The 26631-nt window shown below is 69.0% G+C and overlaps 9 protein-coding genes across 9 annotated transcripts; 8 read left to right on the forward strand and 1 right to left on the reverse strand.

The window, feature by feature from the left end:
- Positions 1 to 269: 269 nt before the first annotated feature.
- On the forward strand, positions 270 to 2964 carry CHLNCDRAFT_135402 (hypothetical protein; the record flags this gene model as incomplete). Its single annotated transcript, XM_005846614.1, has 6 exons — positions 270 to 476; positions 572 to 898; positions 1062 to 1127; positions 1276 to 1488; positions 1662 to 1795; positions 2202 to 2964. 6 exons carry the CDS (start codon positions 270 to 272, stop codon positions 2962 to 2964), a joined length of 1710 nt encoding a protein of 569 aa, XP_005846676.1.
- A 387-nt stretch (positions 2965 to 3351) lies between these two features.
- Positions 3352 to 7250, reverse strand: CHLNCDRAFT_135403 (hypothetical protein; the record flags this gene model as incomplete). The annotated part of the gene is made up of 7 exons (XM_005846760.1): positions 3352 to 3484; positions 3647 to 5028; positions 5241 to 5343; positions 5596 to 5875; positions 6000 to 6233; positions 6364 to 6804; positions 6902 to 7250. 7 exons carry the CDS (start codon positions 7248 to 7250, stop codon positions 3352 to 3354), a joined length of 2922 nt encoding a protein of 973 aa, XP_005846822.1.
- Positions 7251 to 7488: 238 nt separating this feature from the next.
- Positions 7489 to 9001, forward strand: CHLNCDRAFT_35967 (hypothetical protein; the record flags this gene model as incomplete). Its single annotated transcript, XM_005846615.1, has 4 exons — positions 7489 to 7848; positions 8039 to 8225; positions 8395 to 8519; positions 8675 to 9001. 4 exons carry the CDS (start codon positions 7489 to 7491, stop codon positions 8999 to 9001), a joined length of 999 nt encoding a protein of 332 aa, XP_005846677.1.
- A 286-nt stretch (positions 9002 to 9287) lies between these two features.
- Positions 9288 to 11768, forward strand: CHLNCDRAFT_35970 (hypothetical protein; the record flags this gene model as incomplete). Its single annotated transcript, XM_005846616.1, has 9 exons — positions 9288 to 9466; positions 9601 to 9752; positions 9940 to 10024; positions 10218 to 10433; positions 10605 to 10687; positions 10772 to 10936; positions 11121 to 11188; positions 11347 to 11452; positions 11700 to 11768. Exons 1-9 carry the CDS (start codon positions 9322 to 9324, stop codon positions 11766 to 11768), a joined length of 1089 nt encoding a protein of 362 aa, XP_005846678.1. The 5' UTR covers positions 9288 to 9321.
- A 3814-nt stretch (positions 11769 to 15582) lies between these two features.
- Positions 15583 to 16526, forward strand: CHLNCDRAFT_13547 (hypothetical protein; the record flags this gene model as incomplete). Its single annotated transcript, XM_005846617.1, has 4 exons — positions 15583 to 15620; positions 15773 to 15857; positions 16004 to 16163; positions 16393 to 16526. Coding segments are annotated over 4 exons (417 nt in total), but the record flags the coding sequence as incomplete, so codon positions are not given.
- Positions 16527 to 18689: 2163 nt separating this feature from the next.
- CHLNCDRAFT_15358 (hypothetical protein) lies at positions 18690 to 18848 on the forward strand (the record flags this gene model as incomplete). The annotated part of the gene is made up of 1 exon (XM_005846618.1): positions 18690 to 18848. A coding segment is annotated over one exon (159 nt), but the record flags the coding sequence as incomplete, so codon positions are not given.
- A 400-nt stretch (positions 18849 to 19248) lies between these two features.
- Positions 19249 to 21235, forward strand: CHLNCDRAFT_135406 (hypothetical protein; the record flags this gene model as incomplete). Its single annotated transcript, XM_005846619.1, has 6 exons — positions 19249 to 19405; positions 19528 to 19626; positions 19788 to 20292; positions 20487 to 20600; positions 20794 to 20875; positions 21146 to 21235. 6 exons carry the CDS (start codon positions 19249 to 19251, stop codon positions 21233 to 21235), a joined length of 1047 nt encoding a protein of 348 aa, XP_005846681.1.
- Positions 21236 to 21534: 299 nt separating this feature from the next.
- CHLNCDRAFT_135407 (hypothetical protein) lies at positions 21535 to 22623 on the forward strand (the record flags this gene model as incomplete). The annotated part of the gene is made up of 4 exons (XM_005846620.1): positions 21535 to 21541; positions 21701 to 22022; positions 22238 to 22375; positions 22506 to 22623. 4 exons carry the CDS (start codon positions 21535 to 21537, stop codon positions 22621 to 22623), a joined length of 585 nt encoding a protein of 194 aa, XP_005846682.1.
- Positions 22624 to 23234: 611 nt separating this feature from the next.
- CHLNCDRAFT_135408 (hypothetical protein) lies at positions 23235 to 24994 on the forward strand (the record flags this gene model as incomplete). The annotated part of the gene is made up of 8 exons (XM_005846621.1): positions 23235 to 23289; positions 23576 to 23639; positions 23757 to 23811; positions 23946 to 24048; positions 24209 to 24305; positions 24414 to 24464; positions 24579 to 24665; positions 24871 to 24994. 8 exons carry the CDS (start codon positions 23235 to 23237, stop codon positions 24992 to 24994), a joined length of 636 nt encoding a protein of 211 aa, XP_005846683.1.
- Positions 24995 to 26631: the final 1637 nt, after the last annotated feature.

Raw genomic sequence — 26631 nt, forward strand, 5'->3', positions numbered from 1 at the left:
TCCTTCCAACGAGAGACTTTGAAGAGGGCGAGGCAGGCGCAGGCGGGCGCTTGAGGGCCGCGCACAGGGTGCCAGCAAGGACCCAGGCTGGCCTGCCCATGGCGCTGAAACCGGCCTTGTTGCGGCCCCTCGGGGCCCAGGCTGCGTGACACGGCGATCAAATTGGCATGTCAACCTGCGCAGCGCCGCCTCCACCCTCATCCGTCGCACTCGGCAGGAGGAGGCGCGCTGGCGCTGCCCAGGGCGGCCAGGGACGGCAGCAGCGGGCCATGGGCAGCACTTGGCTGCAGCAGCTGGCTGCCTGGTGGCCGCCAGGCCGTCGGGGGCAGGCCACCGCGCTGGCGGCAGCGGCGCCTGCCGGCGGCGCGCAGGTGCTGGATGGCCTGCAGGGCTCGGACGCGGCGGCAGGCCAGCCCGCCAAGTCGCACCTGGTGGTGATGGTGCACGGGCTGTTTGGGACCCGCGACAACTGGCGGGTGAGCTGGCCTGCGGTTCCGTCTGGAGGAAGCCAGGCGCCCCAGCCGCACAGTGTGTGTGAGTCTCCCCCGACCGCCCCCTGCCCTGCGTGCAGGCCATCAGCGAGCTGCTGGCGCAGCAGCTGGACCCCGCCAGCACCCTGCTCTTTGTGTCGCACTGCAACGAGCGGCAGCGCACGTTTGAGGGGGTGGACGTGTGCGGGGAGCGGCTGGCGGAGGAGATTCGGCGCGTGGCGGCGCAGCACCCGGGCCTCACCCGCATCTCCATCCTTGGCCACTCCATGGGCGGCCTGATCAGCCGCTACGCGGCGGGCAGGCTGTACGACCCGGCCGCGGGCACCATGGCGGGGCTGGCGCCGTGCCATTTTGTGGCCATGGCCACGCCGCACCTGGGCTGCGACGCGCGGCGCAACCCGGCGCAGGTGGGCGGCGGGCGCTCCCCGGGGCGGGGGTGGGCCGCCCTGCTGCCCCTGGGGATGGGTGCGGGGCCACTGCGCCGCTGCCGCCTGGCTCCATGCCGTGCTGTGTCGGCGGGTCGCTGGGCGATGAGCCGCGTGCCGCCCAGCTTCCCCCTGGCTGCCGCAGGTACCGCTCATCAGCTGGCTGTCCGCGCTGCCGGCAATGGGAGGCGCCGTGCACAGCGTCGTGTCGGTGAGCGGTGGGCTGCTCGGAGCGTGCCGAGGGTGACACCCAGCACCTGCCTGCCGGCCTGCCGGCCGGCCTGCAGCTGGCGCGCAGTTGCCTGCCTCGCCCCACACCTCCTGCTCATCTGCTCCACGCCTCCACGCCGCTGCCGCAGGAGCTGGCGGCGCCCGTGTCTGAGCTGACGATGGGGCGGGTGGGGCGCCAGTTCTTCCTGTCAGATGACGAGGAGGGAGGCGGCTCGCCGGCGGCGCCGCAGGCCCGGGCGCAGCAGCCAGCAGCCGATGCAAGGCCAGGCGGCGGCGCCGGCGGCGGCGGCCGCCGTCGACCCCCGCTGCTGTACCGCCTGACTCAGGACCAGCCGCAGGAGGTGGGCTGGGCTGCCACCTGCCCCTCGCGTGCTCCGTGCCTGCTCCCTGCGGCCCCCTGCCGCTCTTTCCTCCCCGGGCAACAGGCACTCCTTTCGCCCCCTCGACCTCCTCCACCACCGCACACGCACGCATGCATGCATGCGTCTGCATGCCTCCCCGCCACGCCCTGCAGGGCCTGCTGTTCATGTCGGCTCTGGCCGCCTTTGAGACGCGCACCCTGTACGCCAACAGCTCAGGCGACCATCTGGTGGGCTGGGCCAACAGCTCCCTGCGCCGCCTGGGGGAGCTGCCCCCTAAGAGCGGGAGGTGAGCGAGGGGCGGGTGAGGGATGCCCTGGCAGGGACGCAGCCGGGCTGCTTGTTGCTGCCACCGCAGCCGGCCAGCCAGCCGCCCCGCCTTTACCTGCCGTCCCTGCCTGCAACTGGCTCCATGTGCCGCCACCAACCGCGCCTGCAACTGGCTCCATGTGCCGCCACCAACCGCGCCTGCAACTGGCTCCATGTGCCGCCACAAACCGCGCCTGCAACTGGCTCCATGTGCCGCCACCAACCGTGCCTGCAACTGGCTCCATGTGCCGCCACCAACCGCGCCTGCAACTGGCTCCATGTGCCGCCACCAACCGTGCCTGCAACTGGCTCCATGTGCCGCCACGAGCCGTGTACTGCTGTGGGAAGCTCCAAGCTTGTGTGCTTTGCCGCCTGCTGGCCTGCAGGGGCACAGGCGTGGTGCGGGAGGACCCTCTGGAGGCTGCCTGGGCGCCGCACCAGCGCCCCGCGCTGCACGCCACCCCCGCCGCCGCCGCGCTGCACAGCGGCGAGGGGCGCCAGGTCAGCGAGGACGCCATCCTGCGGGCTCGCAGCGCGGGGCAGCTTGCCGGCGGCAGTGGCAGCGGCGCCTTGCCGGCGGTGGCGGCGGGCGTGGAGGGCGCGTCGCAGTACGCGGCGTTTCCGGCGGGGCCCGCAGGCAGCTCGCAGCAGCAGCTGACAGTGGGCAGGCAGGGCCTGGCTGGCATCATGGATATGGAAGCCCGTGGTCAGGCGCCTGCTGCTATGGGTGGCAGCCCCGGTGCCAGCAGGCCGGCTTCCCTGCTGGGGCAGGCGGCAGCGGCCGGTGAACGCCAAGCCAGCGGCGGTGGAGTCGCCAGCAGCAGCAGCAGCGGCGCTGCCGTCGGGAGCAGCAGCCTGGGCGCACCCAGCCCCGAGGAGCAGCGTGTGGAGGAGATGCTAACACGGCTGCAGGCGCTGGCCTGGCGGCGGGTGGACGTCTGCTTTGGCGCCACCCTGCTGCCGCTGCTGTCCCACCAGCACATCCAGATGCAGCGCTGGTGGGTCAACTGGCCCGGGCGGGCCGTTGTGAAGCATCTGGCCCTCCAGATCCAAGCCATGGAGCAGCTGAGGCAGCCGGGGCAGCAGCAGCAGCAGCAGCAGCACCAGCACCAGCAGCAGCAGCAGGAGGCGGAGGTAGCGGCGGGATGAGCGGCCCGCATGCACGGGGCTTCAGCCGCCGGTACCGCACCCAGCCCGCTGCTGCTTGTGCATTGACCGGCCGTAGCTCTTGCTGTCCCTTGCCGCCCCCTCATCTCCTGCTGCTGGCGTGCCGCGGGACCGCCGCGGGACCGCCGCGGGACCGCAACTATGTTGTAGAACACAAACAATGGTGTGGCATTACATCACATGGAACAATGGAATGGCGATGTATCAATGGCGATGTATCAATTCAGGGCAAATGCAGGAACGCGCTCTCGCTGAACATTGGCATGCGGTGAAGGCCCTGGATTGGATTGCATGTGAGGTGTGAAGCGCATGCCGGCCTGTGTGAATACAATGTGTGAAGAAAACTGGCCTTGCGCAGCGCTCCCCTGCCTACCAGTCGAGGTGCAGGGCAAAGGGCGCCAGGCGGTACACAGCCTCGCCCGCCTGCCCGCCCTGCGGTACGGAGCCGTCCCTGCGCGCCACAGACGGGCGGCGCAGCAGCGTCCTCGCCGCTGCGCGCCACCTGCACGGAAGGCGGGCAGAGGCGGCGCGGCAAGCGCGTTGTTTTGGGTTGTTTCAGGGCAAGGACGGTGCGCGGGCCGACAATGGACAGGTCCGCCCTGCTGCGGATGGCCTCCATGGCAAGGCCTCGACTTGCCTGCTGACGCCGCCCTCCCTGCGACACAGCTTGCAGCTCAGCCAGCCGCGCAGGTGGGGGCCGCCCAGGATCGCCGCCTGCACCTGCCGCAGCGTGCCGCGGCGCCCCGGCAGCGCGCACATCGCACCCAGCACCAGCGGGCGCACCAGCGACAGCAGCCGCTCCTGCTCCTCATCCCCCTCCTCCTCCTCCTCCTCCTCCTCCTCAGACTCGGCCTCAGCCTGAGCATTCGCCTCGACATGCATACTTTCCGCTGCTTCAGTCGCTGGCTGCATCTCGTCTGCCTCTGTTGCTGCTTCTAGTGCCGGCGCTGCGTTACCAGGTGGGCTGCTGCCTGCCCGCCCAGAGCGCCTGCGCCCTTCCTGCCCATCCTGCTGCTCCTCCTGCTGCACCTGCTGCTGAGGCGGCGGATTGGGCGGCGGCTCGGGCTGCTGCTGCTGCTGCTGCTGCTGAGGCGGCGGGTTGGTCGGCGGCTCGGGCTGCTGCTGCTGCTGCTGCTGCTGCTGAGGCGGCAGGTTGGGCGGCGGCTCGGGCTGCTGCTGCTGCTGCTGCACGTGGGCCGGCGCCGGCTGCCGCTCCCAAAAGAAGCCACCCCAGGGAGGCGAAGAAGGCGGCGCAGGCGGCGGCGCCCCCGCCGAAATGCCGGTGCCTGCTGATGCCTGCGCCTGGGGTGCACCCGGCGGCGGCAGCGTGGGCCCAGGCGGGAACTGCCAGGAGCTGGGCGGCCGCGCCGGCGCGACCAGCTGTATCGGCTGCGGGTGGAGAGGGCTGCCAGCTGGCATCGCCGGCCACCGCCAACCTGCCATCGCCGCGGCCTGCTGCTGCTGGTACGGGCTGCCGCCGATGCCGGCGCCGGCGCCGGCGCCCGCGCCAGACGGCCACGCCGCCGGCATGCCAAACTGGGCCTGCGGCGGTGGCGCGTAGGCGGGCCGCTGCGCTGCCGCCGTGCCGGCATGCGGCGCGCCGGCAGCCATGCCGTAGCCATAGGCTGCTGCCGCGGGGGCCATGAGTGCGCCCGCCAGCAGCTGGGTGGCCGCCAGCAGCACCCGCTCCAGCGGCTGCTGCAGGCGCCCGGCCAGCGCGGCAAACACGTCTCGGCTGAGGGGCGGGAGGCAGGTGCCCAGCACGGCCCGCTGGTAGCCGGGGGTCATCAGCAGCAGGGCCAGCTCGCGGCTGAGCAGCGCAGACCAGGGCGCGGGGGCGGAGGCAGAGGCTTCGGGGCCCGCGCCCGCCGCCGCGTCGGGCCGCGCGGCGGCGGCTGAGGGTCCGCCGCTGGCGCCGCCGGCCGCCGCGCCGGGCCCGGACAGGGAGGCCTGCAGCACGCGGGGCAGCTGCTGGGGGTGCAGGCTGGGTATGTCGTGCTCCAGAGCTCTCTGGGTGAAGGCTCTGTCCTGAGTCACCAGCACCACCTGCGCCAGCGGCGGTGCGTGGGCAGGCAGGCGGTGGGGCCAGGGCGCCAGGGAGCGGCGCAGGGCCCCGCTCCACGGCACGCACCCCACCCGACCGCTTCCTGCGCTGCGTGCGAGGGCGACCGCTGCCTGTGCCCGCGCGCTGGACCCGTTGCCACCCCAGCCCCGGCCCCCGACGCGGCGCAGGCGCGGCATGCACACCATGCACCCACCTGCGCCCCCAGCGAGGCAAAGTAGAGCAGCGCATCCAGGATGGAGTCGTCCCCCTTCTGGGCGCCAACCTTCAGCGGGTGCGGGCGGTACTGCTCGTCCTCCCTGCGGTACACCATCAGGCCGGCAGCCGCACAGGCCCATCAGAGGCAGGACAGCACCCAGCCCCTCCAGGCAGGCAGGCGGCCATCCGACACCTTGTCGGCAGCAACCACATCAGGGGCAGGACACGGCACGCAGCACCTCGCGTTGCTGGCATGACTGGGTGCCTCCTCGGCTCCTCCCCTGCCTGCCATGCACCTCCCCCGCAGCCGCCGCCACACACGGCCCACCCCCCCACATGCCCCCGCTCCTCACCTCTGCACGCGGCAGCACCGGTGGTTACCCATCATGCTCTTCAGCAGCTGGTAGCCCCCCGCAGCGCCCGCCTTCTTCAGCACCTTGGCTGACCGCACCTCTTGCAGGACCTTGAGCGCTACCACCGCCTGTACCACGCCGCCGCCGCCGGCCTCGATGGCCGCCCACGCCTCCGCCACCCCGCCCTCTCTGGGTTGCAGCATCACGTTGGTATCGAAACAGTACAGCACCCGTCCCGCCTCAAGCTGTTCTGCCGGCCGCTTGGAGGCGCCAGGGGTGCCTGCCGCGCGGCAGGGGCCAGCCAACAAAGGCAAGGGGTCGATCAACAGAGCAGCACCCCGGCAGCCGACGAGCGAGCATGCATGCCGCTTGGCAGTGAGGCCCAGCAGCGCAGCCCACCCCACCTGCAGCCAGCTTGCGCCGCTTGGCCGGCTTGAGCTGCTCATCAGGCGTGGCAGCTGCCGCCACGGCAGGCTTGCCAGCTGCTCCCGCTGCCGCTGCTGCTGCTGCCCGCGTGCGCGCCCCTGGGCTGCTCCCTGCCGCCCGCTTCACCACCAGCACTTTCTTGGGACGCTTGGGGCGGTCCTGCTGCTGGGTCGCTGCCGCCGCTGCTGCTGCTGCTGCGCTGGGGGCTGCCTCTGCAAGGCCGAGCCACCGGCAGGAAGTGGCCATGGGTGAGCTAGCTTGAGGCCAGCCAGCTCAGGCAGGAGAGCAGTGGTGCAACAGCAGTGGTGCACCCCCAGCAATTCTCGACTATGCATGGCTCACCTGCTGCTGCTGCTGCTGCTGCTGCTGCCGGCGGCTGCAGCTTCCGCTTCTTTGTCTTCACCCGCTGCTCGCCTGCTGGCAGCTGGTCTGCTGCCGGTTGCTGTGCCTGGCACACCTGCAGCGCACCCTGCTTCTTCTTCTTCTTCTTTTTCTTCTTCTCGTCCTGCTGCTGCTCTCGCTGCTTCTGCTGCACCGCTGGCTGCACCTTGACCTTGCTCTTCTGCCCCACCCGCACCCCCAGCCGAGGCCGTGGCTTGGCCTGGGCGGTGGGAGCGGCGGGGCCCAGCCCCGCCAGCGCAGCCGCTGCCGCCTGCCTTGCTGCTTCTGCTGCCGAGGCGGGTGCCTGGTCAGTTTTCTTTGCTGCCTTCTTCACCTTCTTGACTCCTCCTGCCTTGAACGCCGCCGACTTCTTGCCAGCTCTGGGCGGTGCCGATGCCGGCTCTGAACGCACGGGCCATGATTACGACGTAAGACAGACAGGGGTTTGGGTTGATGCCAGATGCTGAGCGCCACACTCTGGACACAGTAGCGCGCTCACCTGCTGCTGCTGGCTGCTCTTGCTTGCGCTTCTTGCTGACTGCCGCCCGCTGCCTGCCTGCTGCCGCCGGTGACGGTGGCGGCAGCGCGGCGGTCGCTGCAGGCTCTACCCCAGGCTGCGCCCCCTCCTTCCTCTGCTTCTTGTTTTTCTTCTTGTGCAGAGCAGCTCGCTTGAACGACTTCCTCTTGTCCTTAGTGATGGGCGCCTGCTGCTGAGGGTCTGCGTGCACAGCAGGTGCCTTCTTCGTCTTCTTAGCAGCATGAGTGTTCTTGGAGATTGCCTTCTTGACCCCCGGCACTGCAGAGGATGGCCGACCGGCACCCGGCTTCCCCTGGCCCTTCTTGGCCATGTCCTTCAGGCGTGGAACTTTTTGTGGATCGTCGATAACAATCGGGGGGGGCTCGCGGGGGTTTCGGAGAACGCTGTGCCAGCAGGGCATCGGTCTGCCCAAAGATCCAGCCACGGCTACTCGCCGCTTACCACATGGCTGCACACAGGCAGCAGATTGTGATTAGTTGCGCTCGCTCTTTGGGCGCATGTTGACCTCAAGATGCACATCGTTGCGCCCAGCGATGCCCGTTGCTGCAATGATAGCGGCCTGCAGATGCACGCCACCGCCTGCCGGCGACTGGCGGCGATGGTGCAGCAGCGGCGGCAGCAGCAGCGGCGGCGGCGGCGGCGGCGGCGCCGGCCTTGCGAGCAGCAGTGCCACTTGCAGCGGCAGGAGCTGCGGCGGTGCCGGCCTAGCGAGGAGCAGCAGCAGCAGGGCCGGCACCGCGCTGCCTGCGGCGGTGCGTGATGACCTGTTACGGGGCGTGGATGCCGAGCACAGGGAGTCGGTGGCACGGGTCGTGGAGCTGGCGCAGCGGGCGGCAGACAGCTGGGCCGTGCTGCACAGCGACTTCCACACGCCGCCGGTCGTGGCCGATGCGCTCATGGTGCTGCAGGTGCCCCTGGCTCGCCGCGCCGCGCTGCGCTGCGCTGCGCTGCGCTGCACCGCTGCCGATGGGCGTTTTAGTTTGCCGCTGATGGCGATCCGATCTCCCGGTCGATCGCTGCCGTCTCCACAGCACGGCAGCAGGCATGCCGGTTGACGTCACTGCAGTTTGCCCTGCCTGCCTGCTCACCCTCCTGCAGCGCATGGCAGACGTGGCGGGCGTGGCGTGGGGAGGCTACCCGCAGGCGGAGCGCTGCCGGCTGGCGGTGGGGCGGGAGGAGGCGGTGGAGGGGCTGGCCGGGGACCCATCGCAGCTGGGCGGCGTGGCGGCGGTGGAGGTTACCGGGAACTTCATGTTCGACCCAGCCAGCCACAGAGACTTCCTGGGTGGGTGCCTGCCTGAGCCAGCTGTGAGCAGGCTGGCTGCAGGGATGGCTGGTCCCAACGCTGAAGCGCGGGCTGTCCCAGCTACGGCGTGTGTATCCCTGGGCATGCTGCCTCCCCGCTGCCCTGGGTGCCGCGCCCACAGCCCCTGCCCTGCCTGCTGCGCATGCAGGGGCGTGCCTGGGGACCGGCATAGAGCGGGGGAAGGTGGGGGACATAGTGGTGAGGGGGGAGCAGGGCGCGCAGATCCTGGTGGCGCCCAACCTGGTGGAGCACCTGGAGGCGGCGCTGACGCAGGTGGGCGGGGTGGGCGGGCTTGTGGGCACCTCGGCCGGCACAGCGGCGAGAGGGGGTTGCGGGTCGCCATCGGCGCTGCTCTGTCGGCTCTGCCGCGCCCCAACCGTGCTGGCACCTCCCGCGCCCTGCCTGCGCCCGCCACTTGTGCCGCGCAGGTGCGCACGGTGCCCGTCCGTGCGGCCGCCGTCGCGCTGTCGGAGCTGCAGGTGCGCGCGCCTCGCGTGGAGGAGCTGAGCAGCGTGGAGTCCAGCCTGCGCCTGGATGCCGTGGCCAGCGCCGGCTTCCGCATGAGCCGCTCCAAGATGGCAGACCTGATCAAGGCCGGGGATGTGCGGGTCAACTGGCGGGCGGCGGGCAAGGCGAGCGCGGAGGTGCAGGCGGGCGACGTGGTGAGCGTGGCGGGCAAGGGGCGGCTGGAGGTCAAGGCCGCCGCCATGACCAAGAAGGGGAAGCACAGCGTGCAGATGGTGCGGTACCTGTAACCTGAGGTGGACATGGCGAGAGGGAGCGGGCAAGGCGGCCGCAGGCGGTGGCAGGCGGCAGGCAGCCTGGGCTGCTGCGGGGGCGGCTGTGGTGGAGGCCTGGGGCTGGCCGCGGCAATGCAAGGGCGAGACATTCGCCCCAATGTCCATCCCTCAGGGTCCTGCATGGTTTCATCCAGCCCGAAACGAAATCGTCCCGCCCGTCACTGCCAGCTGGCAGAGGCACGTAACCGGAGGATAGAACTCTTGCGATGCCGACCCCAACCCTGCCCCATCGCCCCCCTAACTTCGTCCCGTTGTCAAAGCAGTCACCAGGCGCCATGTCGGCAGCAATGCAGGCCTCCCAGCAGACATGGAGCAGCATGCTGACGAGAGGGCGTTCAGGAGGCAGGGCCCAACGCGCACCCCTCCGCCCCCAGGCGGTCGCCCAGAACACCAGCAGCTCGCCCAAGCCCAGCTGGGCAGGTGCGGCAGGCCTGGGCGGGCTTCCCGCCGCCTCCGCCTCGCGGGTCCCTGGAGGAGTGCCGCCAATGCGCCAGCTGGCGTCTCGTTGCCGCCAATGGCCTCTGAACCTCTCTCCTTGCCCCTGCTTCCCACAGGCGACGACCTGGTGTCCCGCCTGGTAAACGTCGTCATCGACTCCCCGCTGTTTGGCGTGCTCAAGGAGGGCGCCCGCAACCGCATCAAGCAGACAGCCGAGCGGCGCGGCGTGCCCTGGCAGCAGCGCGTGTACGAGCTGGAGCACTCTCAGGTGCGTGTGGGGTCGGGCCAGGCTGCTGGGTGCAGGGCAGGGCAGCAGGGTAACATCAGCAGGGGACGGTCAGGCGCCAGCAGTCGCAGCCGGGCGGTGCAGGCAATGCCGCTCCCCCGCCATGGCCCAGCCCCGCTCCCCATGCCCCTCGCCGGCTCACCCCCACCTCACTTCCTCCCCACTGCAGCCCCACGTGCAGGTGTTTGCCATCAAGGAGGAGATCGAGGACAAGGAGCTGCAGTACCCCGCCTACTACACACGTGCCTTCCACGGTGCGTGCCTGATGCTGTTGGCGGGGCGGCCTGCGGGCCAGCCGACACCGCTGCTGTGGGCGGCGCGGGCGATGGAGGAGTGCCCCCCGTTCTCCCTGCCGCTCCTCATTTCCATCCCTACTCCCTCCAGCCGACCTTCCCGCACACACCCATACCTCTGCTGCCCCTCCCTGCCTCCCTCCCACTCCCGCAGGCTACGACGAGGGCAACCTGTCGTGGCTGGCCGCGCTGGAGGCGGAGCCCGCCACCGATGTCATGGCGCTGCTGCCCTGGGCCAAGGCCGAGGCGCAGTTGACGGGGCCCGCGGCGCAGGCGCGCCTGCGTAGCACCACGCTCACCACCATCCGCAAGTACGCCGCGGACCGGGGGCTCAAGGAGCCCAGGGACATCCTGGATGCGGGCTGCTCGGGTGAGGGGTCCCGGCAGGGCGTGCTGAGTGGCATGCAGGCCGTGCAGGGCTGGGACGAGGTGCTTGGCCGGTGCCTGCCCCGCCCCGCCCCTCTAGCGATGTGCACCGCCAGCGGCCGCCCTGCGGCTCCCGCCCCTGAGCAGCCCGGGCCCCTGCCGCACCCTGCCGCAGTCGGCATCTGCACGCGGTGGCTGGCTGGGGAGTACCCCTCTGCCAGCGTGACGGGCTTGGACCTGAGCCCATACATGCTGGCGGTGGCGGAGCTGCGGGAGCGGCAGTGGGAGGAGGGGCGCGAGCTTGCGCGGCGCGGCGCCCCGCAGGTGGCCGCGCTGGCGCAGGCGGCCGCCGTGGGCGCCGACGCGGTGCCCGGCGCCTCGCGCCGCCGCCGCATCGCCTACCGGCACAGCCGCCTGGAGGCCAGCGGGCTGCCCAGCCGCAGCCAGGACCTGGTGGCGGTGCAGTTTGTCATCCACGAGTGCCCCGCAGACATCATCTCCCAAATGGTGCGGGCCCCGGCCTGGCCGGCCGGCGGGTTGGGAGGTGCAGCCGCCCGCTGCGCTGCGCTTCGGGCAGCCTGCTGCAGGCCGTGCACCGGCAGCTGCGACGCTCCCCAGAAGCCTGTCAAGTCCTCAGCTTGCCCGCCACCGCCCGCCTGCTGATCTGCCTGCTTGCTGGCACTGCCCGCAGATTCAGGAGAGCAAGCGCCTGCTGCGCCCCGGCGGCGTGCTGGCATTTGTAGACATCAACCCCAACAGGTGGGGTTAGGGCTGCTCGCCTCGCTGGCTTGGCTCTGCCAAGTGGCCAGCAGTGGGAGGCACCTGTCGCGCACGCACGCCCCTCGCTCGCCATGCCTGGCCATGCGGTGCCAGCAGCACCGCACGCCGACCTCCTCCGCTTGCCTGCACTGCTGCAGCGCCACGGGCCGCCGCATGCCGCCCGCTGTGGCCACGCTGATGAAGGCCACGGAGCCGTGGACCGATGAGTACTACTTCTACCCGCTGGAGGAAAGCATGGGCAAGGTGTGTGTGTGTGTGTGTGCGTGTGTGTGTGGAATGCAGCTGGTGTGTGTGTATGAAATGCAGCTGTCGGTGTGAAATGCAGCTGTCGGTGTGTGTATGTGGTGCAGCTGGTGTGGGTGATGTGGCGGGGGTGTTCGGGGTCAGGTTCATGAGGAGGCGGAGCAGGCACAGATGCCCTGCCCCCGCGCCCGCCCCCAGCGCCAACGCACCCATGTTGCATACATGTTGTAACCCAACCCGGCTGCAGGCGGGCTTCAAGCACGTGGAGTGCAGCGAGCTGGACCCGCGCCACCGCATCATCCTGGGCCACCTCTGACCAGCCTGGCCCCCGACGCCTTGATGTTTACCCCTCCTCAGCACTGTTTTCCCATGCCGCTCTGCTCTCGATGCCAGCATGTACTCCCTTTCCCGCTGTTGTCCTGTTGCTGAATGCAGCCAGCAACGCTTCCAACAATCGATATCCCAATCCAAGCAGGAAATTAGGCATTGTAATTGTAATTGCAAGCACGTCAGGCAAGCAACATGACCGGCAGGGAGCCTGCGCTGAGTGCTCGCCGCCTAGCCGCTGTCGGCCTGGGTGCAGGCCGAGGACTGGCACCTGGCGCCGGCTGCTGCTGTGATTTTGCAGCCCATGTCTGTAATTCGCTACACAAGGCAGGTCATATGGATTACTCCGGGGCGCATGGCAGCTGACTCTTGTTGAGCGGCGACGGGCGGTGGCGGGACGGGCGGCGTACTGTGTTCTCGCCCAAATTTCCGTGGCGGCCAAAGGGCCCCTGCACGCTCACACCCAGAGGTGCATGCATCGTCAGTCGACATGCCGAAGAGGAAGGACCCTCCCACGGAGCTTGGCAACTCGTCGCTGGCATCCTCCGCTGTGGATGCAGCACTCTCGGGTGATTTAGACAGGCTGAGGGAGGTGCTGGCGTCCCGTACAGAGGCCAGCAGGAAGCGCTCCAGGTCTGTGCTCCGCCCGCTGCACGGCTGCACGCCGCTCGCGGCCGCCGTCCTGGCCAACAGCCCGCCCGCCATCCGGCTTCTGGCCGCCCACGTGGACGTCAACAAGATCTATCACGACGTGTCCCTGGGAGAGGAGGCTCTGCGACCGGCCTATCGCATCCTGGAGTACTTCAGCCCGGGGGTAAGCGGAGCGTGTCCCGCCACCGGCTGCGCTGCAGGCAGGCCGCTCGCATGGCGGCCCGGCCCTGCTGCCGACGGCCGCCACCTCCCTGCCGTGCCCTGCGCCCTGCTGCCCGCAGAAGCCAGCTGAGGCGGCCCGTCGCAGCCCCACCGCGCTGCACTTTGCCCTGCACCTCTTCCGGCACGAGGCCGCCGTGGCGCTGCTGGACGCGGGTGCTGACGCCAACCTGCGGGGCCCGCGGGGCTACACGCCGCTGATGGTGTTTGAGGAGCAGGCCTGCCAGCCATGCTACGGCACGACCCTCGACGCCGAGGACGCCGCGATGCTGGACCGGCTGCTGCAGGCGGGGGCAGACCCCTGCCTGCCTCCACGCTACCCCTTCCTCCTCCAATCCTCCATGCTGGCCCAGCGCTGCATCGACTTCATGCTGCGCGGCCACGCCAGCGGGGCCCGCCCGCTGGCGCCGGCGCAGACGGCGCTGGCCCTTGAGGCCGCCATCCACCACCAGCATGCCGCCGCCTGCCCGCAGCTGCTGGCGCTGCTGCAGCAGCAGCGCGAGCAGCTGCCGTCGGGGGTGGCCCTGCGCCTGCTGCTGGAGGCCGCCCGCAGGGGCTCTGAGCAGATGGTGAGGGGTGTGCTGGCGCTGGGGGTGGACCTGAAGGGCCGGGAGGCCGCCGGCGCGAGCGTGCTGGCCTGCGCGCAGCAGCAGCACAGGGTCAGCCGGCGGCGGGCCGTGGTGGAGGTGCTGCTGGCAGCCGGGGCGCAGCTGGGCGTCTCGGATGTGCTGCAGGCGGTGGTGCATGCCGACATCGACGGCCTGCACCGCCTGCTCCGCATCGGCGCGCTGCAGGTGACCGGCCAGCGCCTGCCTGGCTGGTAACAGCAGCCGCCCAGCAGGCCTGTGTGCGTGCGGCATGCCGTGCCACCGGCGTTGGCGCTGCCGTGCCGGCGCGGGGCGCTTTGTCGGCCCGCGTGGCAGCCCAGCCTGCATGGCCCGCCAGCATGACGACCCCGGGCTTGCCGTGGCGGTATTGTGCGCTGCACCGCAGGCGGACCCAGGCCAGCCGTATGTGCACCTGCCTGACGTCCTCGGCAACCCGGTGGCGCACCTCAGCTGCCCTTTGCTGGCCAACCTGGAGGCGGCGGCGCAGACGGTCAGACACTCCGGCGCCACGCTGGTGTGTATGGACAGCGCAGCACAGGCTGCTGGAGGCCCTGCCCTGCCCGCGCTCGCCCTGTGTGCACCACACCGCTCCCGCTGCGCGCGCGCATGGCACACCGCTCCCCCGCCGCCGCCTCGCTGCTCTACTGGGCGCCCATGCCCGCAACCCGAGCGGTCTTGGTGTGCCCTTGGTGTGCAGGGGGTGGCGTTCAGTGTGAAGCACCGGCACCAGGAGCTGTGTGAGCGGCTGGATGCGATGGAGGCTCTGGGGGCGGCGCGGTACCGCCCGGCGCAGTACAGCGGTACAGACGAGCAGGGGCCGCTACCACCCGCTGGAGCAGGAGCCGCAGCGCTTTGGCGTGCACGACCCGGGCAGGTGGGCACGGGTGGCTTGGGTGGCAGGCGGCGGGCCTGCACCTCCCTCCCGCTTGCTGTCGTTGCCCCCGGCAGCAGCCGTCTCCATGCTGGGGCTGCTGGCGTGCTGGCCACAGCCACGTGCCCATGGTCCTGCCGTGCCTGCAGCCCCTACCAACTGCTGATGCTGGCGCTGGAGCGGCCCAAGCTGGGGCCCGCCAGCCTGCCACGCATGCCGCCCCGCCTGCGGGCCGCGGCACGCGAGGTGCTGCTGATTGCGCGGCACGGCCGCGGCATGCTGGCCCCCGACCACCTCACCTGCGAGCAGCTGGCCGCGCTGTGCTGCTACCGCCGGCAGCAGGTGTACCGCAAGGTCAGCCTGCAGGAGGCAGGCAGGGCACCGGGGGGGTCCCCGGGGCGGCCCTTTCGCCTGGGCAGCCTGCGGCGCCGCGCCTGGGCCGTGCGGCGCGGCTGGACGCCCGAGCTGGCGCGCGGCCAGCCTGCGGCCGGCACGTCGGCTGGCACGCCGGGGAGCAGCGGCGGGGAAGGGTCTCCTCTGCGCAACTCCGATTGGGACGATGTGCTGGGCGACGATTTTTGGGGGGAGGAGAGCAAGCCGGCAGAAGACGTGGAGCAGCTCAAGCGGCTGGAGCAGCAGCTGGAGGCCCAGTTGATGGCGGGGCGCATGCAGCGCCCAGCGCTGCTGACGGCGCCGCACCCGATGTGTGGGCTGCCCAAAGAGCTGGTGCTGCGCATCCTGCAGCTCGCCGCCTACCCGCTGTCGGCCTGGGTGCAGGCGCAGGACTGGCAGCTGGTGCCGGCTGCTGCTGATGCCATCGTGTGAAGTCAGCCGCGTGTGCTTGCCACCCCTGTAACGTTGCTGTGCTCCAGGAAAGCAATGGAGCCGAAATCTGAGCTGGCTGCCAGCGGGCGCCAGATGGCGCCACCGCCATTGAAGCCATCGCCCCCAGCCCCTTCACGCGCGTCAGTATTCACCTTCTTTTGCGACCGTGCACCAGCATCACACGCTGAAACCAGTTCTCCCGGAAACCAGAGGAACTTCCCCTCTGTCGGGGGCTCTTGTCTCCCTCCCAGTGATGTCTCCATCACTCTGGTCGTAGCCGCGCTGGACGCTAGCGGGCCCTGCCCCCGCTCGACACTCCCTGCCATGCCGCAGCTTAAGGGAGCCTTCGTACTCTTCGCAGCCCTGCTGGCCTGCCTGGCGAGGCCCACACAATCCCTGCCCCGAGGTGTGTATCCCCTCTTGTTCACCAAAGAGTAGTCTGCGGCACCGCCCAGTGCGCCGTTGGCACCACCTCTTGGCGCCGCTTCGCCCGACTACCTCTACCCCTCCCTAACCCTGGTGCCGCTGCAGGCCGCTCCCCCGGCCGTGCGCTGTCAGAGAAGGAGAGGAGCCGGGTGGAGGAGCTGGCGGCACAGGCATCCAGCACCCCTGGCCTGTCGGCCTCGCTCAAGCCCGGCTTCCACGTGGCGCCGCCCCAGGGCTGGATGTGAGAGTGGAGGGCGCGCCGCCTGTGCGCTGCGGGTGCTGGCATCATCACCGCAACCGTCCACTCTCCTTCCCTCACAGCAGGGCAGTCGGCGCAGCTGGTGCAAGGCGCCATGCCGAGCAGGGCCCTCCCTCAATGCCCGCTCCCCGCAGGAACGACCCAAACGGGCCGCTGGAGTTCCCGGCGGGCCAGCTGTACCACCTCTTCTACCAGTACAACCCATCCTCGCCCAAATGGGTGCGCGCCCGTCGCTGGTGGCTGCGCGCCTGCCCCTGCTCCCAGCCTGCCTGCGCGCGTGGCTGTGGGCCCGTGCCCAATCTCTGCCCCACCTCCGCATTCACCACCCGCCGGCGGCCCCGCACTGCGCTCCTCCCATGATGCAGGCGGCGCCCAGCTGGGGCCACGTCGCATCTGCCGACCTGGTGCACTGGATGCAGCTGCCCAGCGTGGCCCTGCAGCCCGCCGCCTACTACGACAGCGACGGCGTGTTCAGCGGATCGGCCACGCTGCTCACAAACGGCACCCCCGCCATCATGTACACAGGTGGGCTTCGGCGGGCGGCGCTGGGGGCAGGCAGGCAGGCAGCAGCCGGTGGGAAGCGGGCCACGACCTTGTCGATCGTGGCGCGAGCGAAGCGCCACCCGACGCCCGGCGGCGGCCATGCCAGGATCGCCGCTGGCCGCCGCCATCGCTGCAGGCATGCAGCACGGAACGTTGCATGTAGGTCGCCACCCCGCGCCCTCCTGCTTCCTTGCCTTCACTGCGGCTGCAGGCGTGTCCCGCTTTGAGGATCTGGGATACTATTATCAGGTGCAGGCGCTGGCCACCCCCACCAACACCTCCGACCCTCTCCTGCAGCACTGGCTCAAGCGGTCGGACCCGGTCATGCCGCTGGCGCCGCCAGGTGGCAACCACGCCCAGTGGCGCGACCCAACCACCGCGACGTGGGTGGAGGCAGAGGGCGGCGGCACCGGCGCAGGCGCAGCAGACGGCTCCTACTTTCTATCCGTGGGAGCCCAGCAGCACTGCCAGGTGCGCCGGCCGCGGCAGCTGCGGAGCAGCTGCCAGCTGGGGTCAGCGGCTGGCGCGTGCTGCCCATGCCGGGAGCCAGCAGCGTCCCTGCCTGCCCAAGGCCCTGTGTATCGCACCTCCCCGCTCCGCTCCGCGGCTCACGCGCCTGCTCCCTGCGCCGCCTCCTGCTGCCGCCGCAGGGCGGTGCGGCTCTCTACGAGGCAGGCCCTGCCTTTGATTCCTGGTCGTACCGCGGTGTCCTGTTCTCCATTGGGGCGCTCACCAATGGTTCCAGCAGCAGCGCATGCCCACAACCAGACGGGGAGCTGCCCGCTGGGGGCCAGCAGGCGAGGCCGGCAGCTGCCGGGGGCACACATCGGGCCTGCATGCATGCACGCCGCCGCCGCCGCTCACCACCTCCCAACTCCCAACCCTTCTCACTGGGCCGTGGCTGCCTGGCAAGCGGGCGGCACCTGCTGGCAGGCCCTGCCAAGCGCTGGCAGCCTGCCGAGCTCTTGTCGCCAACCTGGGGTGGCGCCCCCTGCTGCTGCTGCTGTCGTGTGGCTGCAGGAGGGCGAGGACCTGGCGACCTGCCCCGCCTCCAGCCAGTTTGGCGACTGTGCCGTGTGGGAGTGCCCCGACTGGTTCCCCCTGCGGGGCACCGACATCAGTGTGTTCAAATATAGCGACCAGGTGGGCAGGCCCGGCCGCCCGCCCAACACCTTGTGCCTGCACCACCATGGCTGCTGTCCTCGTCGGCACCGCACCGGCCAGGGCGCCCGTCCCAGCTCCGCCCTGGCCTCCCTGCGCCGCGTCGCCCTAACCCCGCCGCGCAGGTGTCCGGGCGCCGGCCGTTTGGCCAGGACTGGTACGTGCTCAGCGACCAGCCCGTGGGCTTCGCGTCGCGGGCGGGGCAGCCGCCGCCGCAGGCCAGCCCCACCTCGCCCTCGGCCGCGCTCTTCTCCAACACCATGGGGGGCGCCGCGTACGGGGCGCGGCTGCTGGACCACGGCGAGATCTACGCCTCCAAGACCTTCCGCACCTCGGACGGCAGGGCGGTGTGGTGGGGCTGGACGTACGAGTCGTCGCTGGGGTGCACAGAGATGTGCGGCGACGGCACCAGCTTCACAGCGGCGATGGTGAGGCGCCGCGCTGCCCGCACCGCCTTCAACTCACACCTGCGCACCTGCGCTGCTGGCGTGCTCTCCGCTGGCGCGGGGAAGGCGGGCGGTGCGCTGCAGCGCTGCCGCCAGCTGGCCTGCTGGGTCCTGAGCCCGGCCGCGGCTGCCCCTGACGCCGCCTCCGCCTTCCCGCCTGCCTGCCTCCCCGCCTGCCTGCCTGCAGGGCTGGCAGGGCGCGCAGACCCTGCCCCGAGAAATAACGTACGACCCGGCAACCACGTCGCTCCTGCTCAACCCGGTCAAGGAGGCGGAGGGGCTGCGGCAGAGCCAGCTGTTTAGCGGTGTGCTGGCGTTCTACGGCTCCATCACGGCAAGTGTGTGCAGTGCCGTCCACCACGTGGTGGGCGCAGGCCACCTGCCAGCAACCAAGCCCAGCTGCTTGCTTGTCGAGCCCACCACTTTCCAACTCCAGCCTGCACCGGGCCTGCTAGGCATGCTGCCCCGCCTGCATGTGCACTCCCTGTGCTGCAGTGAGGCACTGCCACCCGGGCCAGCACCGTCACTGCCACCTGGCCCTCCCTCCCCGCCGCGCCTGCAGGACAGCATGGTGGTTGGGTCCAGCATCGTGCTGCCCGCCTCCGCGCCGCTGCGCCAGCTGGAGCTCCTGGCGGCGTTCAACCTCAGCGGCGCGGCCCCCACCTCAGAGGGGCAGCAGCGGTTCAGGTATACGGTGGGGGCCACGGTGCAGATGGGGCGCGGGTCCCAGCTGGCGGTCACCCTCAACGGCACCGCGGTGGACGACAGCGCAGACGGGCCGCGCATCACGCAGGCAGGGATGTGGGTGGACACGAGCGGCGTGGGCGGCGCGACGCAGGGCGGCGTGTGGGGCGGCCTCATCGCGCTGCCCGCCGGCGGCATGCTGGCCACAGACCTGCGGCTGCGCCTGCTGGTGGACCACTCGGTGGTGGAGGCGTTTGGGCTGGGCGGGCGGATGCGCGCCACGGCGAGAGTGTACCCTCTGGACCCGGCCGCCTCCTGGGGCGTGTCGCTGTTTGCGCGGCTTCCAGGCGGCGCGGCGGTGGCAGACACCAGCGTGTGGCGGCTGGGCTCGTGCTGGGTGGAGCAGCTCGACCTGCGGCCCGCCCCGCCCCCGGCATGAGCTGACGCTGGCCTCTGGCACAAGGCTGGCTTTGCTGCTTCGGCGCGGGGCTTGCAAGCTCCCACCGCTCCTTCCGGGCTGAATACTGTAATCCTGGCTCCCGGAATACTCGCCCTGCACAATTCTAGGCGACAATTGAGAAAAGAAAAAAGGCGGCAGCGCGGCAGCGGCGCCTCCGCCGCCAACATGGCGCTGAGCGATGGCAATGAGCAGCCTTGATCTCGCTGCCTAATTCAGCGCTTTCAGCTCTGTGCATCGTGTCCGCAAGCCGTCTGGCTTCGTGACAGCCGCCCCAGCACCCCCTTCTTGCTGCGTTGGCGGGGCGTGGTGAGGCAACATGCTGGCTGCTTCTGCCAGGCAGCAGCTGAAAAGGAGGGCAGGGGCCTGCCAGGAGGGCCTCTCGCTGCTGGCTCGGGGCCTGACGAGCGGCTCTTCCGCCAGCCAGAAGGACGATGCAGCCCCACAGCAGCAGCCAGAAGGCACAATAGACTTTGGTGAGCCTCAATTGCATCGCCCTTCGCCGCGCAGAGCCGCCGCTTGCCATGGGCAGGCCACCGTTGTTCACCGCCGCCGCCGCCAAACGCCCCCCCCCCCCCCCCCCCCGCGCGCCCAACAGGCTTCCATCACGTGCCCCGTGACGAGAAGCAGACGCTGGTGGGGCAGGTGTTTTCCAGCGTGGCGCCCTCCTATGATGTCATGAACGACCTGATGAGCGGTAGGTGCTGCACAGGCTGCAGCATGGGGCCTTGCAGCGTCCGCCAACCGCTGGTGTCTTGTCGCTGCTCACTCGGTGCTGCTGCGTGCTGGCGGGCCCCAGCCATTCGCAGCAGACATGGCCCTTTGCTTGCTGCTGCTGAACTGCTGAACCCCGCTCAGGCGGCATGCACCGGTTGTGGAAGGACCGCCTCGTTGAGAAGCTGCGGCCGCGGCCGGGGCAGCGGCACCTTGACGTGGCTGGCGGCACCGGCGACGTGGCCTTCCGAGTGCTGGCCGCCATGCGGGCTGCGCAGTACGGCGGCGGCAGCAGCTTTGCAAGCAGCAGCGGCGGGGTCGGCGCCACGCCCGGGGCGCCGGCAGCAGCGGGAGCGGCGGGAGAGGGCGCCGGGGCGGCAGCAGCAGCAGCCGGGGCCGCACAACAGGAGGAGCAGGGGCAGCAGCAGCAGGATCTCCCCAGCATCACCGTCTGCGACATCAACGCAGCCATGCTGGCGGAGGGGCGCAAGAAGGCGGAGGCGGGCGGCATTGGCCCCGAGAGCATGCAGTGGGTGGAGGGCAACGCAGAGGCGCTGCCCTTCCCCTCCGCCTCCTTCGACTCCTACACAATCGCCTTTGGCATCCGCAACGTCACAGACCGGCCCGCGGCGCTGCGCGAGGCGCACAGGTTTGCGTTGATTTGGTTTGCTGGCTGGCTGGCAGTGCGGGGCACAGGGAGGCTGGACGACGCCGGCCGCAACGCGCCAGCCGCTGCTGCATTTAGGTTGCGGCAGGGGGGGGGGCACAGGCTGTTGCGTCGAACCGACTCGCCCATCCCCTGCCCCGCCCCTGCCTTGCCTCCGCCGTCTGCCGGTGTTGCAGGGTGCTGCGGCCAGGCGGGCGGCTGCTGTGCTTGGAGTTCTCCAAGGTGGTGGTGCCTGGCATGCAGCAGCTGTATGACCTCTACTCCTTCAACATCATCCCACAGATCGGCAGGTGCGGGGGGAGGGCATGGCGGCCTGCGCCGCAGACGAGACGTGTGCGGTGCCTTTACTCTGCTGGTGCCAGCACCACCCGCCACACCGCACCACCACCAACAACCACATGGACATGCACACGCATGCACGCACACTCGCACTCAAACATTCGTACGCCCACATGCGCATCTCCCCTTCTGGCCTGTGTGCAGGGTGGTGGCCAACGATGCCGCCAGCTACCAGTACCTGGTGGAAAGCATCCGCATGTTCCCAGACCAGGAGGCCTGGGCGGCGGTGAGCCGCCGCTGCTGCCGCTGCCCTACCCGCTGCTGCCGCTGCTGCCGCTGCCCTACCCGCTGCTGCCGCTGCTGCCGCTGCCCTACCCGCTGCTGCCGCTGCTGCCGCTGAGGGTGCCCTGCCCTGTCCCATGCCCAGCCCTGGCCTGCGCTTGCCCTGCCTTTGCCCTGCCGTGGATGGCGTGGCCAGCAGCGTCATGCAGTCACTGGTTGTAGGCTCCTGGCGTCAGCATGCCTGCTCCGCCTGGCACGCCTGCCTGTGCTGCAGATGTTCGAGGAGGCTGGGTTCCGGGGGGTGGACTACGAGAACCTGACGCTTGGGGTGGTGGCCATCCACTCGGGGTTCAAGATGGGCTGAGTGGCAGGCGCCGCCACAGGCGCGCCAGCTGGGGCGGTAGGCGCCCCTTGGCGGCAGCTGTTGGGTATTTGCCATCTGCCGCGCTCATTTCCTTACAGATGTAACCAAATACTCGACGAGGCACATCGCAGGGAGCCTTCCTCCATGTGTCCGGCCAAGTGACCCGCCATCTGGCGAGTCGCCAGCTGGCGTCCGGAGCGTTCCATTTTTTTTCCATGCCTTACCGCGTTTCATGCCCATCTGTTTTTCTGTCCACTAAGTCATTCAGCTAACCGCTCTCTCGTCCACAGCCCCCCACCATGGTCGGTGCCACGCGCTTCGTCCTCCTCCTCGCGGCGGTGCTTGCGCTCGCTTGCGGTGAGTTGACAGCATCCTCGCGCTGTGTTCACATTGACTGCGGGCCTGTCGGCCTGCCCTGCAAACGGTTCCCTCACGCCGCCCGCCGCCGCCGCGCTGCTGCCGCAGGCGCCTCTGCCGCCAAATGCAAGGCCAACGCCGCAGGCTGCGGCAAGTGCAGCAGGGACGGCAGCCGCTGCGTGTCCTGCTGGGACACGTACGGCCTGACCTCCTCTGGCAAGTGCGTCGAGTGCAAGGTGCGCGGCGAGATGGGCTGGACCTGCACCAAGTGCAAGGGCAACGACCCCTCCTTCTGCCTCAAGTGCGAGGACTACGAGGGCTACCAGCCCACCGGCGTGTTTGCCACCAAGGGAGGCCGCTGCAAGTCGTGCCTGGACAAGTCCTGCAACCGCTGCGCCGCCATCACCGGCACGTGCCAGGAGTGCAACCGGTGAGGCCCGCTGGCTGCCAGTGGGGCATCCAGCCTGCTGGTGCGCATCGCCACTCCTCAGCCTCCCCTACATCATGCGCTGGCCGGGTTTGTTGGGTGGTGGTGGCCGCCAGCGGCGCGGGTGGGAAAGCCACGAGCTTGCACCCCATGCTCCCCCAGCTTCTCCCTTGCATCCAGCCAACGCCCTCCTGCCGCTCGCCCTCCTCCTGCTGCAGCGGCTTTGGTCTGCTCGCAAGCAAGGCCTGCAAGGCCTGTGCCGACGATAACTGCATCACCTGCGACGGCAACGTGCGCCGGTGCACCCTCTGTTACTCCGGCCACGCGCCGGACAAGAACGGCAAGTGCATTCCTTGGTGAGTGCAGCATCGCCTGTCGGTCAGCCAACAGCTCATTCATGCATCCATTCCATGGCGTTCCTCCATTGCCCACACACCAGCCGCCGTGCCTCACTCCCCTGCCGCCCCTTTCTCTCCCTGCTCCCAGCACCGACAAGCACTGCGATGTCTGCTCCAAGACCGCCGGCAAGTGCGAGTACTGCACCGTGGGTTACAAGCAAGTCAGGGGGCGGTGCGTGGTGGATTCCAAGGCTGCCGCCCCTTGAATTGCTTGGAAGACCATGCGAGGGCCAGCTGACTGGAAGCGGAGCAGATGAATGCGCAGGGTGTGCACCCCTTGCACATGGACACAACGCCCTGAGCGACTGCACGCGATCGCTGCACTGCTGGCGGCGGCGTTGAACCCCTGGCACAGTCCAACCCCTGGCACAGTCATTACTGCACAGTTCCCACCCCCACACACTACGTAGTGATTGCATGCATGCTTGCATGCAAGACATGCCCATGTAAGACTCATGCTGCAGCCGGCGTAGCAAGTGCACACATGTGCCACATATGTGTGTGTGTGGGGGGGTGCATGCATTCGGCAGCTTCCAGCGCTACCATGATACAAGGCAACGCCAGGGGCTGTGCGGGACTTCCATGGAGAGCCGCTTGCTTGGTCTGCACTGCGCTGGAGGGCTTTACTATCGGCACAGCATCAAAAAGAGGCAGACGACCACCTTCCAGGCGGGCAGGAACCGGAGCGTGCCGATGCCATTGTAGGCTGGGAGGATCCTCCACAATCCTCGAAACTGGAAGCCGCTCGCTGCCGGGTCGTGTGCTGCCGCTCCCAGCGCCACTTGACCTCTGCAACACCCAACTGAGCCTCTGCACCATGCAGCCGCGCACCATAGCTCTCCTGGCGGCCTTCCTGGCCCTCGTAATCACTGGTGAGTGATATGCCTCGGCTCCTGGCGATGGCGACGGCCCCTCCGACAGCCTAGTAACCGCTCCGTGCTCGGGACGCGGCATTGATGATCAATAGTATGGAGTCTTCCCTCAGCCCTCTCTCCCTTTTGATGCTTGGGACGGCAGTTGGAACCATCAACAGCCTTGGCGCCTTGGGGTGCATGTCCCATCGGTCACATGTGCCGCCGCCGCCGGCCGCCGCCGGGAGGCCGCCCTCCTCGCGGCACCCCACCCCCCACCGCTCACCCCCCACCCCACCACCCACAGGCGCCGCCGCGAAGTGCACCAAGAACAAGGACGGCTGTGCCAGGTGCCACACGGGCAACCACAGGTAAGCGCCTACGATGAATCACACCACTAATCAGCCGCCCAGGAGCTGCTGGTTACGCTCCCTGCTCCTCCTGTCGCCACCCGTTACCCAGTTGGCCCATATCGCCCATGCTTGCAGGTGCGCCAAGTGCTTCGACACCTATGGGCTGACCCCCAAGGGGACCTGCGCCCAGGTGACTGCACTCCTACGTGGCTTCGGCACAGCGTGAATTGTTTGTGAGCAATGGAATTGCACAGCGCTGTTCATTAGCTCCTCATGCGACCCAGCCCTGCTCTCCCCCGCCCGCCTCCCTGCTGCCGCCTGCAGTGCAAGGTCCCGGGCAAGCTTGGCTGGACTTGCGTTAAGTGTGACGGCCCCCGCCAGGATGTGTGCCAGGCTTGTGATGACTGGGAGGGCGAGCAGCCCACGGGTGCGTGAGGTATCCCGCAGGCGGGCAGCCCTTGCAGGCACATGCGCAGTCCGCCCTCCGCTTCCACCCCTGGGCAAGGGGCTGGGAACACAACATGCTCAGCCTGCTAGCAAACCAGAATGAATCTATCATCTTCTCAATGCCTGAGCTGCTGCTGCAGGCGTGTACGTCACTGTGAAAGGCCGGTGCAAGTACTGCAAGGACAAGAACTGCGACAAGTGCGCCCCCAAGACCGGCATCTGCCGTACGTGCAACCGGTGAGGCGCCCCCAACCGCAGCCCCCACCATCTCCCATGCCCCACCCACCCACACACCTTCTCGCCCGCATGCCGCCGACGTCTGCCCTTCCCCTGCTCTTGCCGCAGGGGCTATGGTCTTGTCAAGGGGGCGTGCATCAAGTGCCGCGACGAGAACTGGTGAGCCGCGTGGGCCTTCCGGGGTGACAGCCTCGCCGAATGTGGCATGCCAGAGCAGCACCGCCCCCCCCCCCGACCCCCGGCATATGACAAGTTGAAACGGTGTGCTTGCAGCATCACCTGCAACCGCAACACGGCTCGCTGCACCCTCTGCTACACCGGCTACGCGCCGAACCCCATGACAGGCCGCTGCGACAAGTGGTGGGCGCCAGCGCCGCTGCTGCCCTGCCTCTTTGCGCCCCGAACGCGCCCTTGCTTCAGCTGCCTTGCGGGGCTGAGCTGCCTGCTCCGTGCCATGCACAAAATTCCGCTATCAGCCTGGCGGCAGCCTGGCGGCGTCCCAGCTGTCAAGCGGCACCCTTCCCTGCTCCCCCGCCAACTGCCGCTTGCCCTCCCCCACACGCAGCAAGGGCGCGGAGTGCGAGGCCTGCAAGCCCGGCAAACCCCGGATCTGCACCGAGTGCAACTTCGGCTACAAGCTGTCCAAGGGGCGCTGCGTCAAGGACCCTACCTCCGACCGCTGGGCCTGATCAGGAGGAGAGCAGAAAGCACGGAAGGCGGTGCCAGCTCAGCGCCAGCCAGCTCCAGCCAGCTCCTTCGGTGGCAGCACACCCATTTCCCCGCCCGCTCCCAAAACCAAGTGCCCCTCCCTGATCCCTTCCTCTTCAGGGAAGAACTTCCCTGATCCCTGTCCACCCACCGGCTGCAGATGTTGCTCCACAGCTGTTCACAGTTGTGCAAGCACTACCCCCACACAACCACTGTAGCACTATCCCACACAACCTGCTCCCTGCTGCCCGATTTCCCCCGTATCGTGGTCAAGGGAATCGCTCTGGAGGCCGGTGGGGGCCTGGGGGCCGCAGCCTTCGTTTTGTTTTCCCGGGCCAGCTACACCTGCCAGTGCCTGACTTTGTGCCTGTGACCTGCGTTGAGATCCGGGTGCGTGGGGACGGGCGCAGCGAATGCCACCTGCCACTGACTCCCGCCCTGTGCGGCGCCCTGATGGGTGCCCGCCGCCGACTTGCGTGGGCAGCACCAGAGGTCAGCATTGAGCTACAATACCTCCATGAGCTGCGCCAGCAGCGCGCGGAGGAGCCCCCAGCGCGCCAGGTGGGGCGGGCTGCGACCTCTCGCTGGTGGCGAGCGGCTTCCCTCCCGCCGCCCTCAGCTGAAGTCGTTGCCGCCCCTGTTGTTGCTGCCCCTGCCCAGCCCACGCCTGCGCCGCCTACACTGCCTGCCCCTGCCGCCGCCGCTGCCTCTGCCGCAAAAAAACGTGCCACCTGCCACCAACGCTGGCACCTGACTCCCCACCCTCATCTCAACCCCCTTTCCTCTTACCGCACCATACCTACTCCACGACCAGTACTGTCTGCCGGCTCACATATTGAACGCTCGGTGTCCTATCAGTTGGCCTCTCCTTGTTGTTCTACTGTTTCATCCCTCCCTGCCCAAACAACAAAGTCTGTGCTACAAGCATGTTCTTGCTGAAACCAGATTGTAAGCCCACACAAGCAGCATGTGCGGGTAATATGACTGTGCCAGGGGTTGATGCCACCGCAGCCTTCAACGATCATATGCAACCGCTCATGAGCAAGGGGTGCGTCACACACATCCATCTACATCGCTTCCAGCCAGCTGGTCCTTGCATGGTCTTTCCAGCAAGTCAAGCGGCAGCATTGGAATCCACCACGCACCGGCCCCTGACTTTCTTGTAGCCATCGCTGCAGTACTCGCACTTGCCGGCGGTCTTGGAGCAGCGTGCGCAGTGCTTGTCGGTGCTGGGAGCAGGGAGACAAACGGCCAGCAGGGAGTGAGGCATGACAGTTGCAGTGTGGGCAATGGAGGAACGCCATGGAATGGATGCATGAATGAACTTTTTTCTTACTGACAGCCGTTGCTACACTCACCAAGGAATGCACTTGCCGCGCTTGTCCGGCGCTCCGGTAGAGCACACGGTGCACCGGCTTGCTTGTGCTTGTGTGGGCTTAAAGTCTGGTAAAGCAAGAACTAGCTTGCAACATAGACTCCCCGCCGAAACGGGACGGGAACCGGGCGAAAGCAGAGAAAGCAATAAAACAGGGGTGGAGCAAGGCGACATGCAACGCAAGCAGCTGACAGGGCACGCATCGAAACGTGTGTATGACTGGCAAAGTGGCATGGCGCATGG

This window comes from Chlorella variabilis (assembly GCF_000147415.1).
Source record: "Chlorella variabilis unplaced genomic scaffold CHLNCscaffold_13, whole genome shotgun sequence".
Lineage (NCBI taxonomy): Eukaryota > Viridiplantae > Chlorophyta > Trebouxiophyceae > Chlorellales > Chlorellaceae > Chlorella > Chlorella variabilis.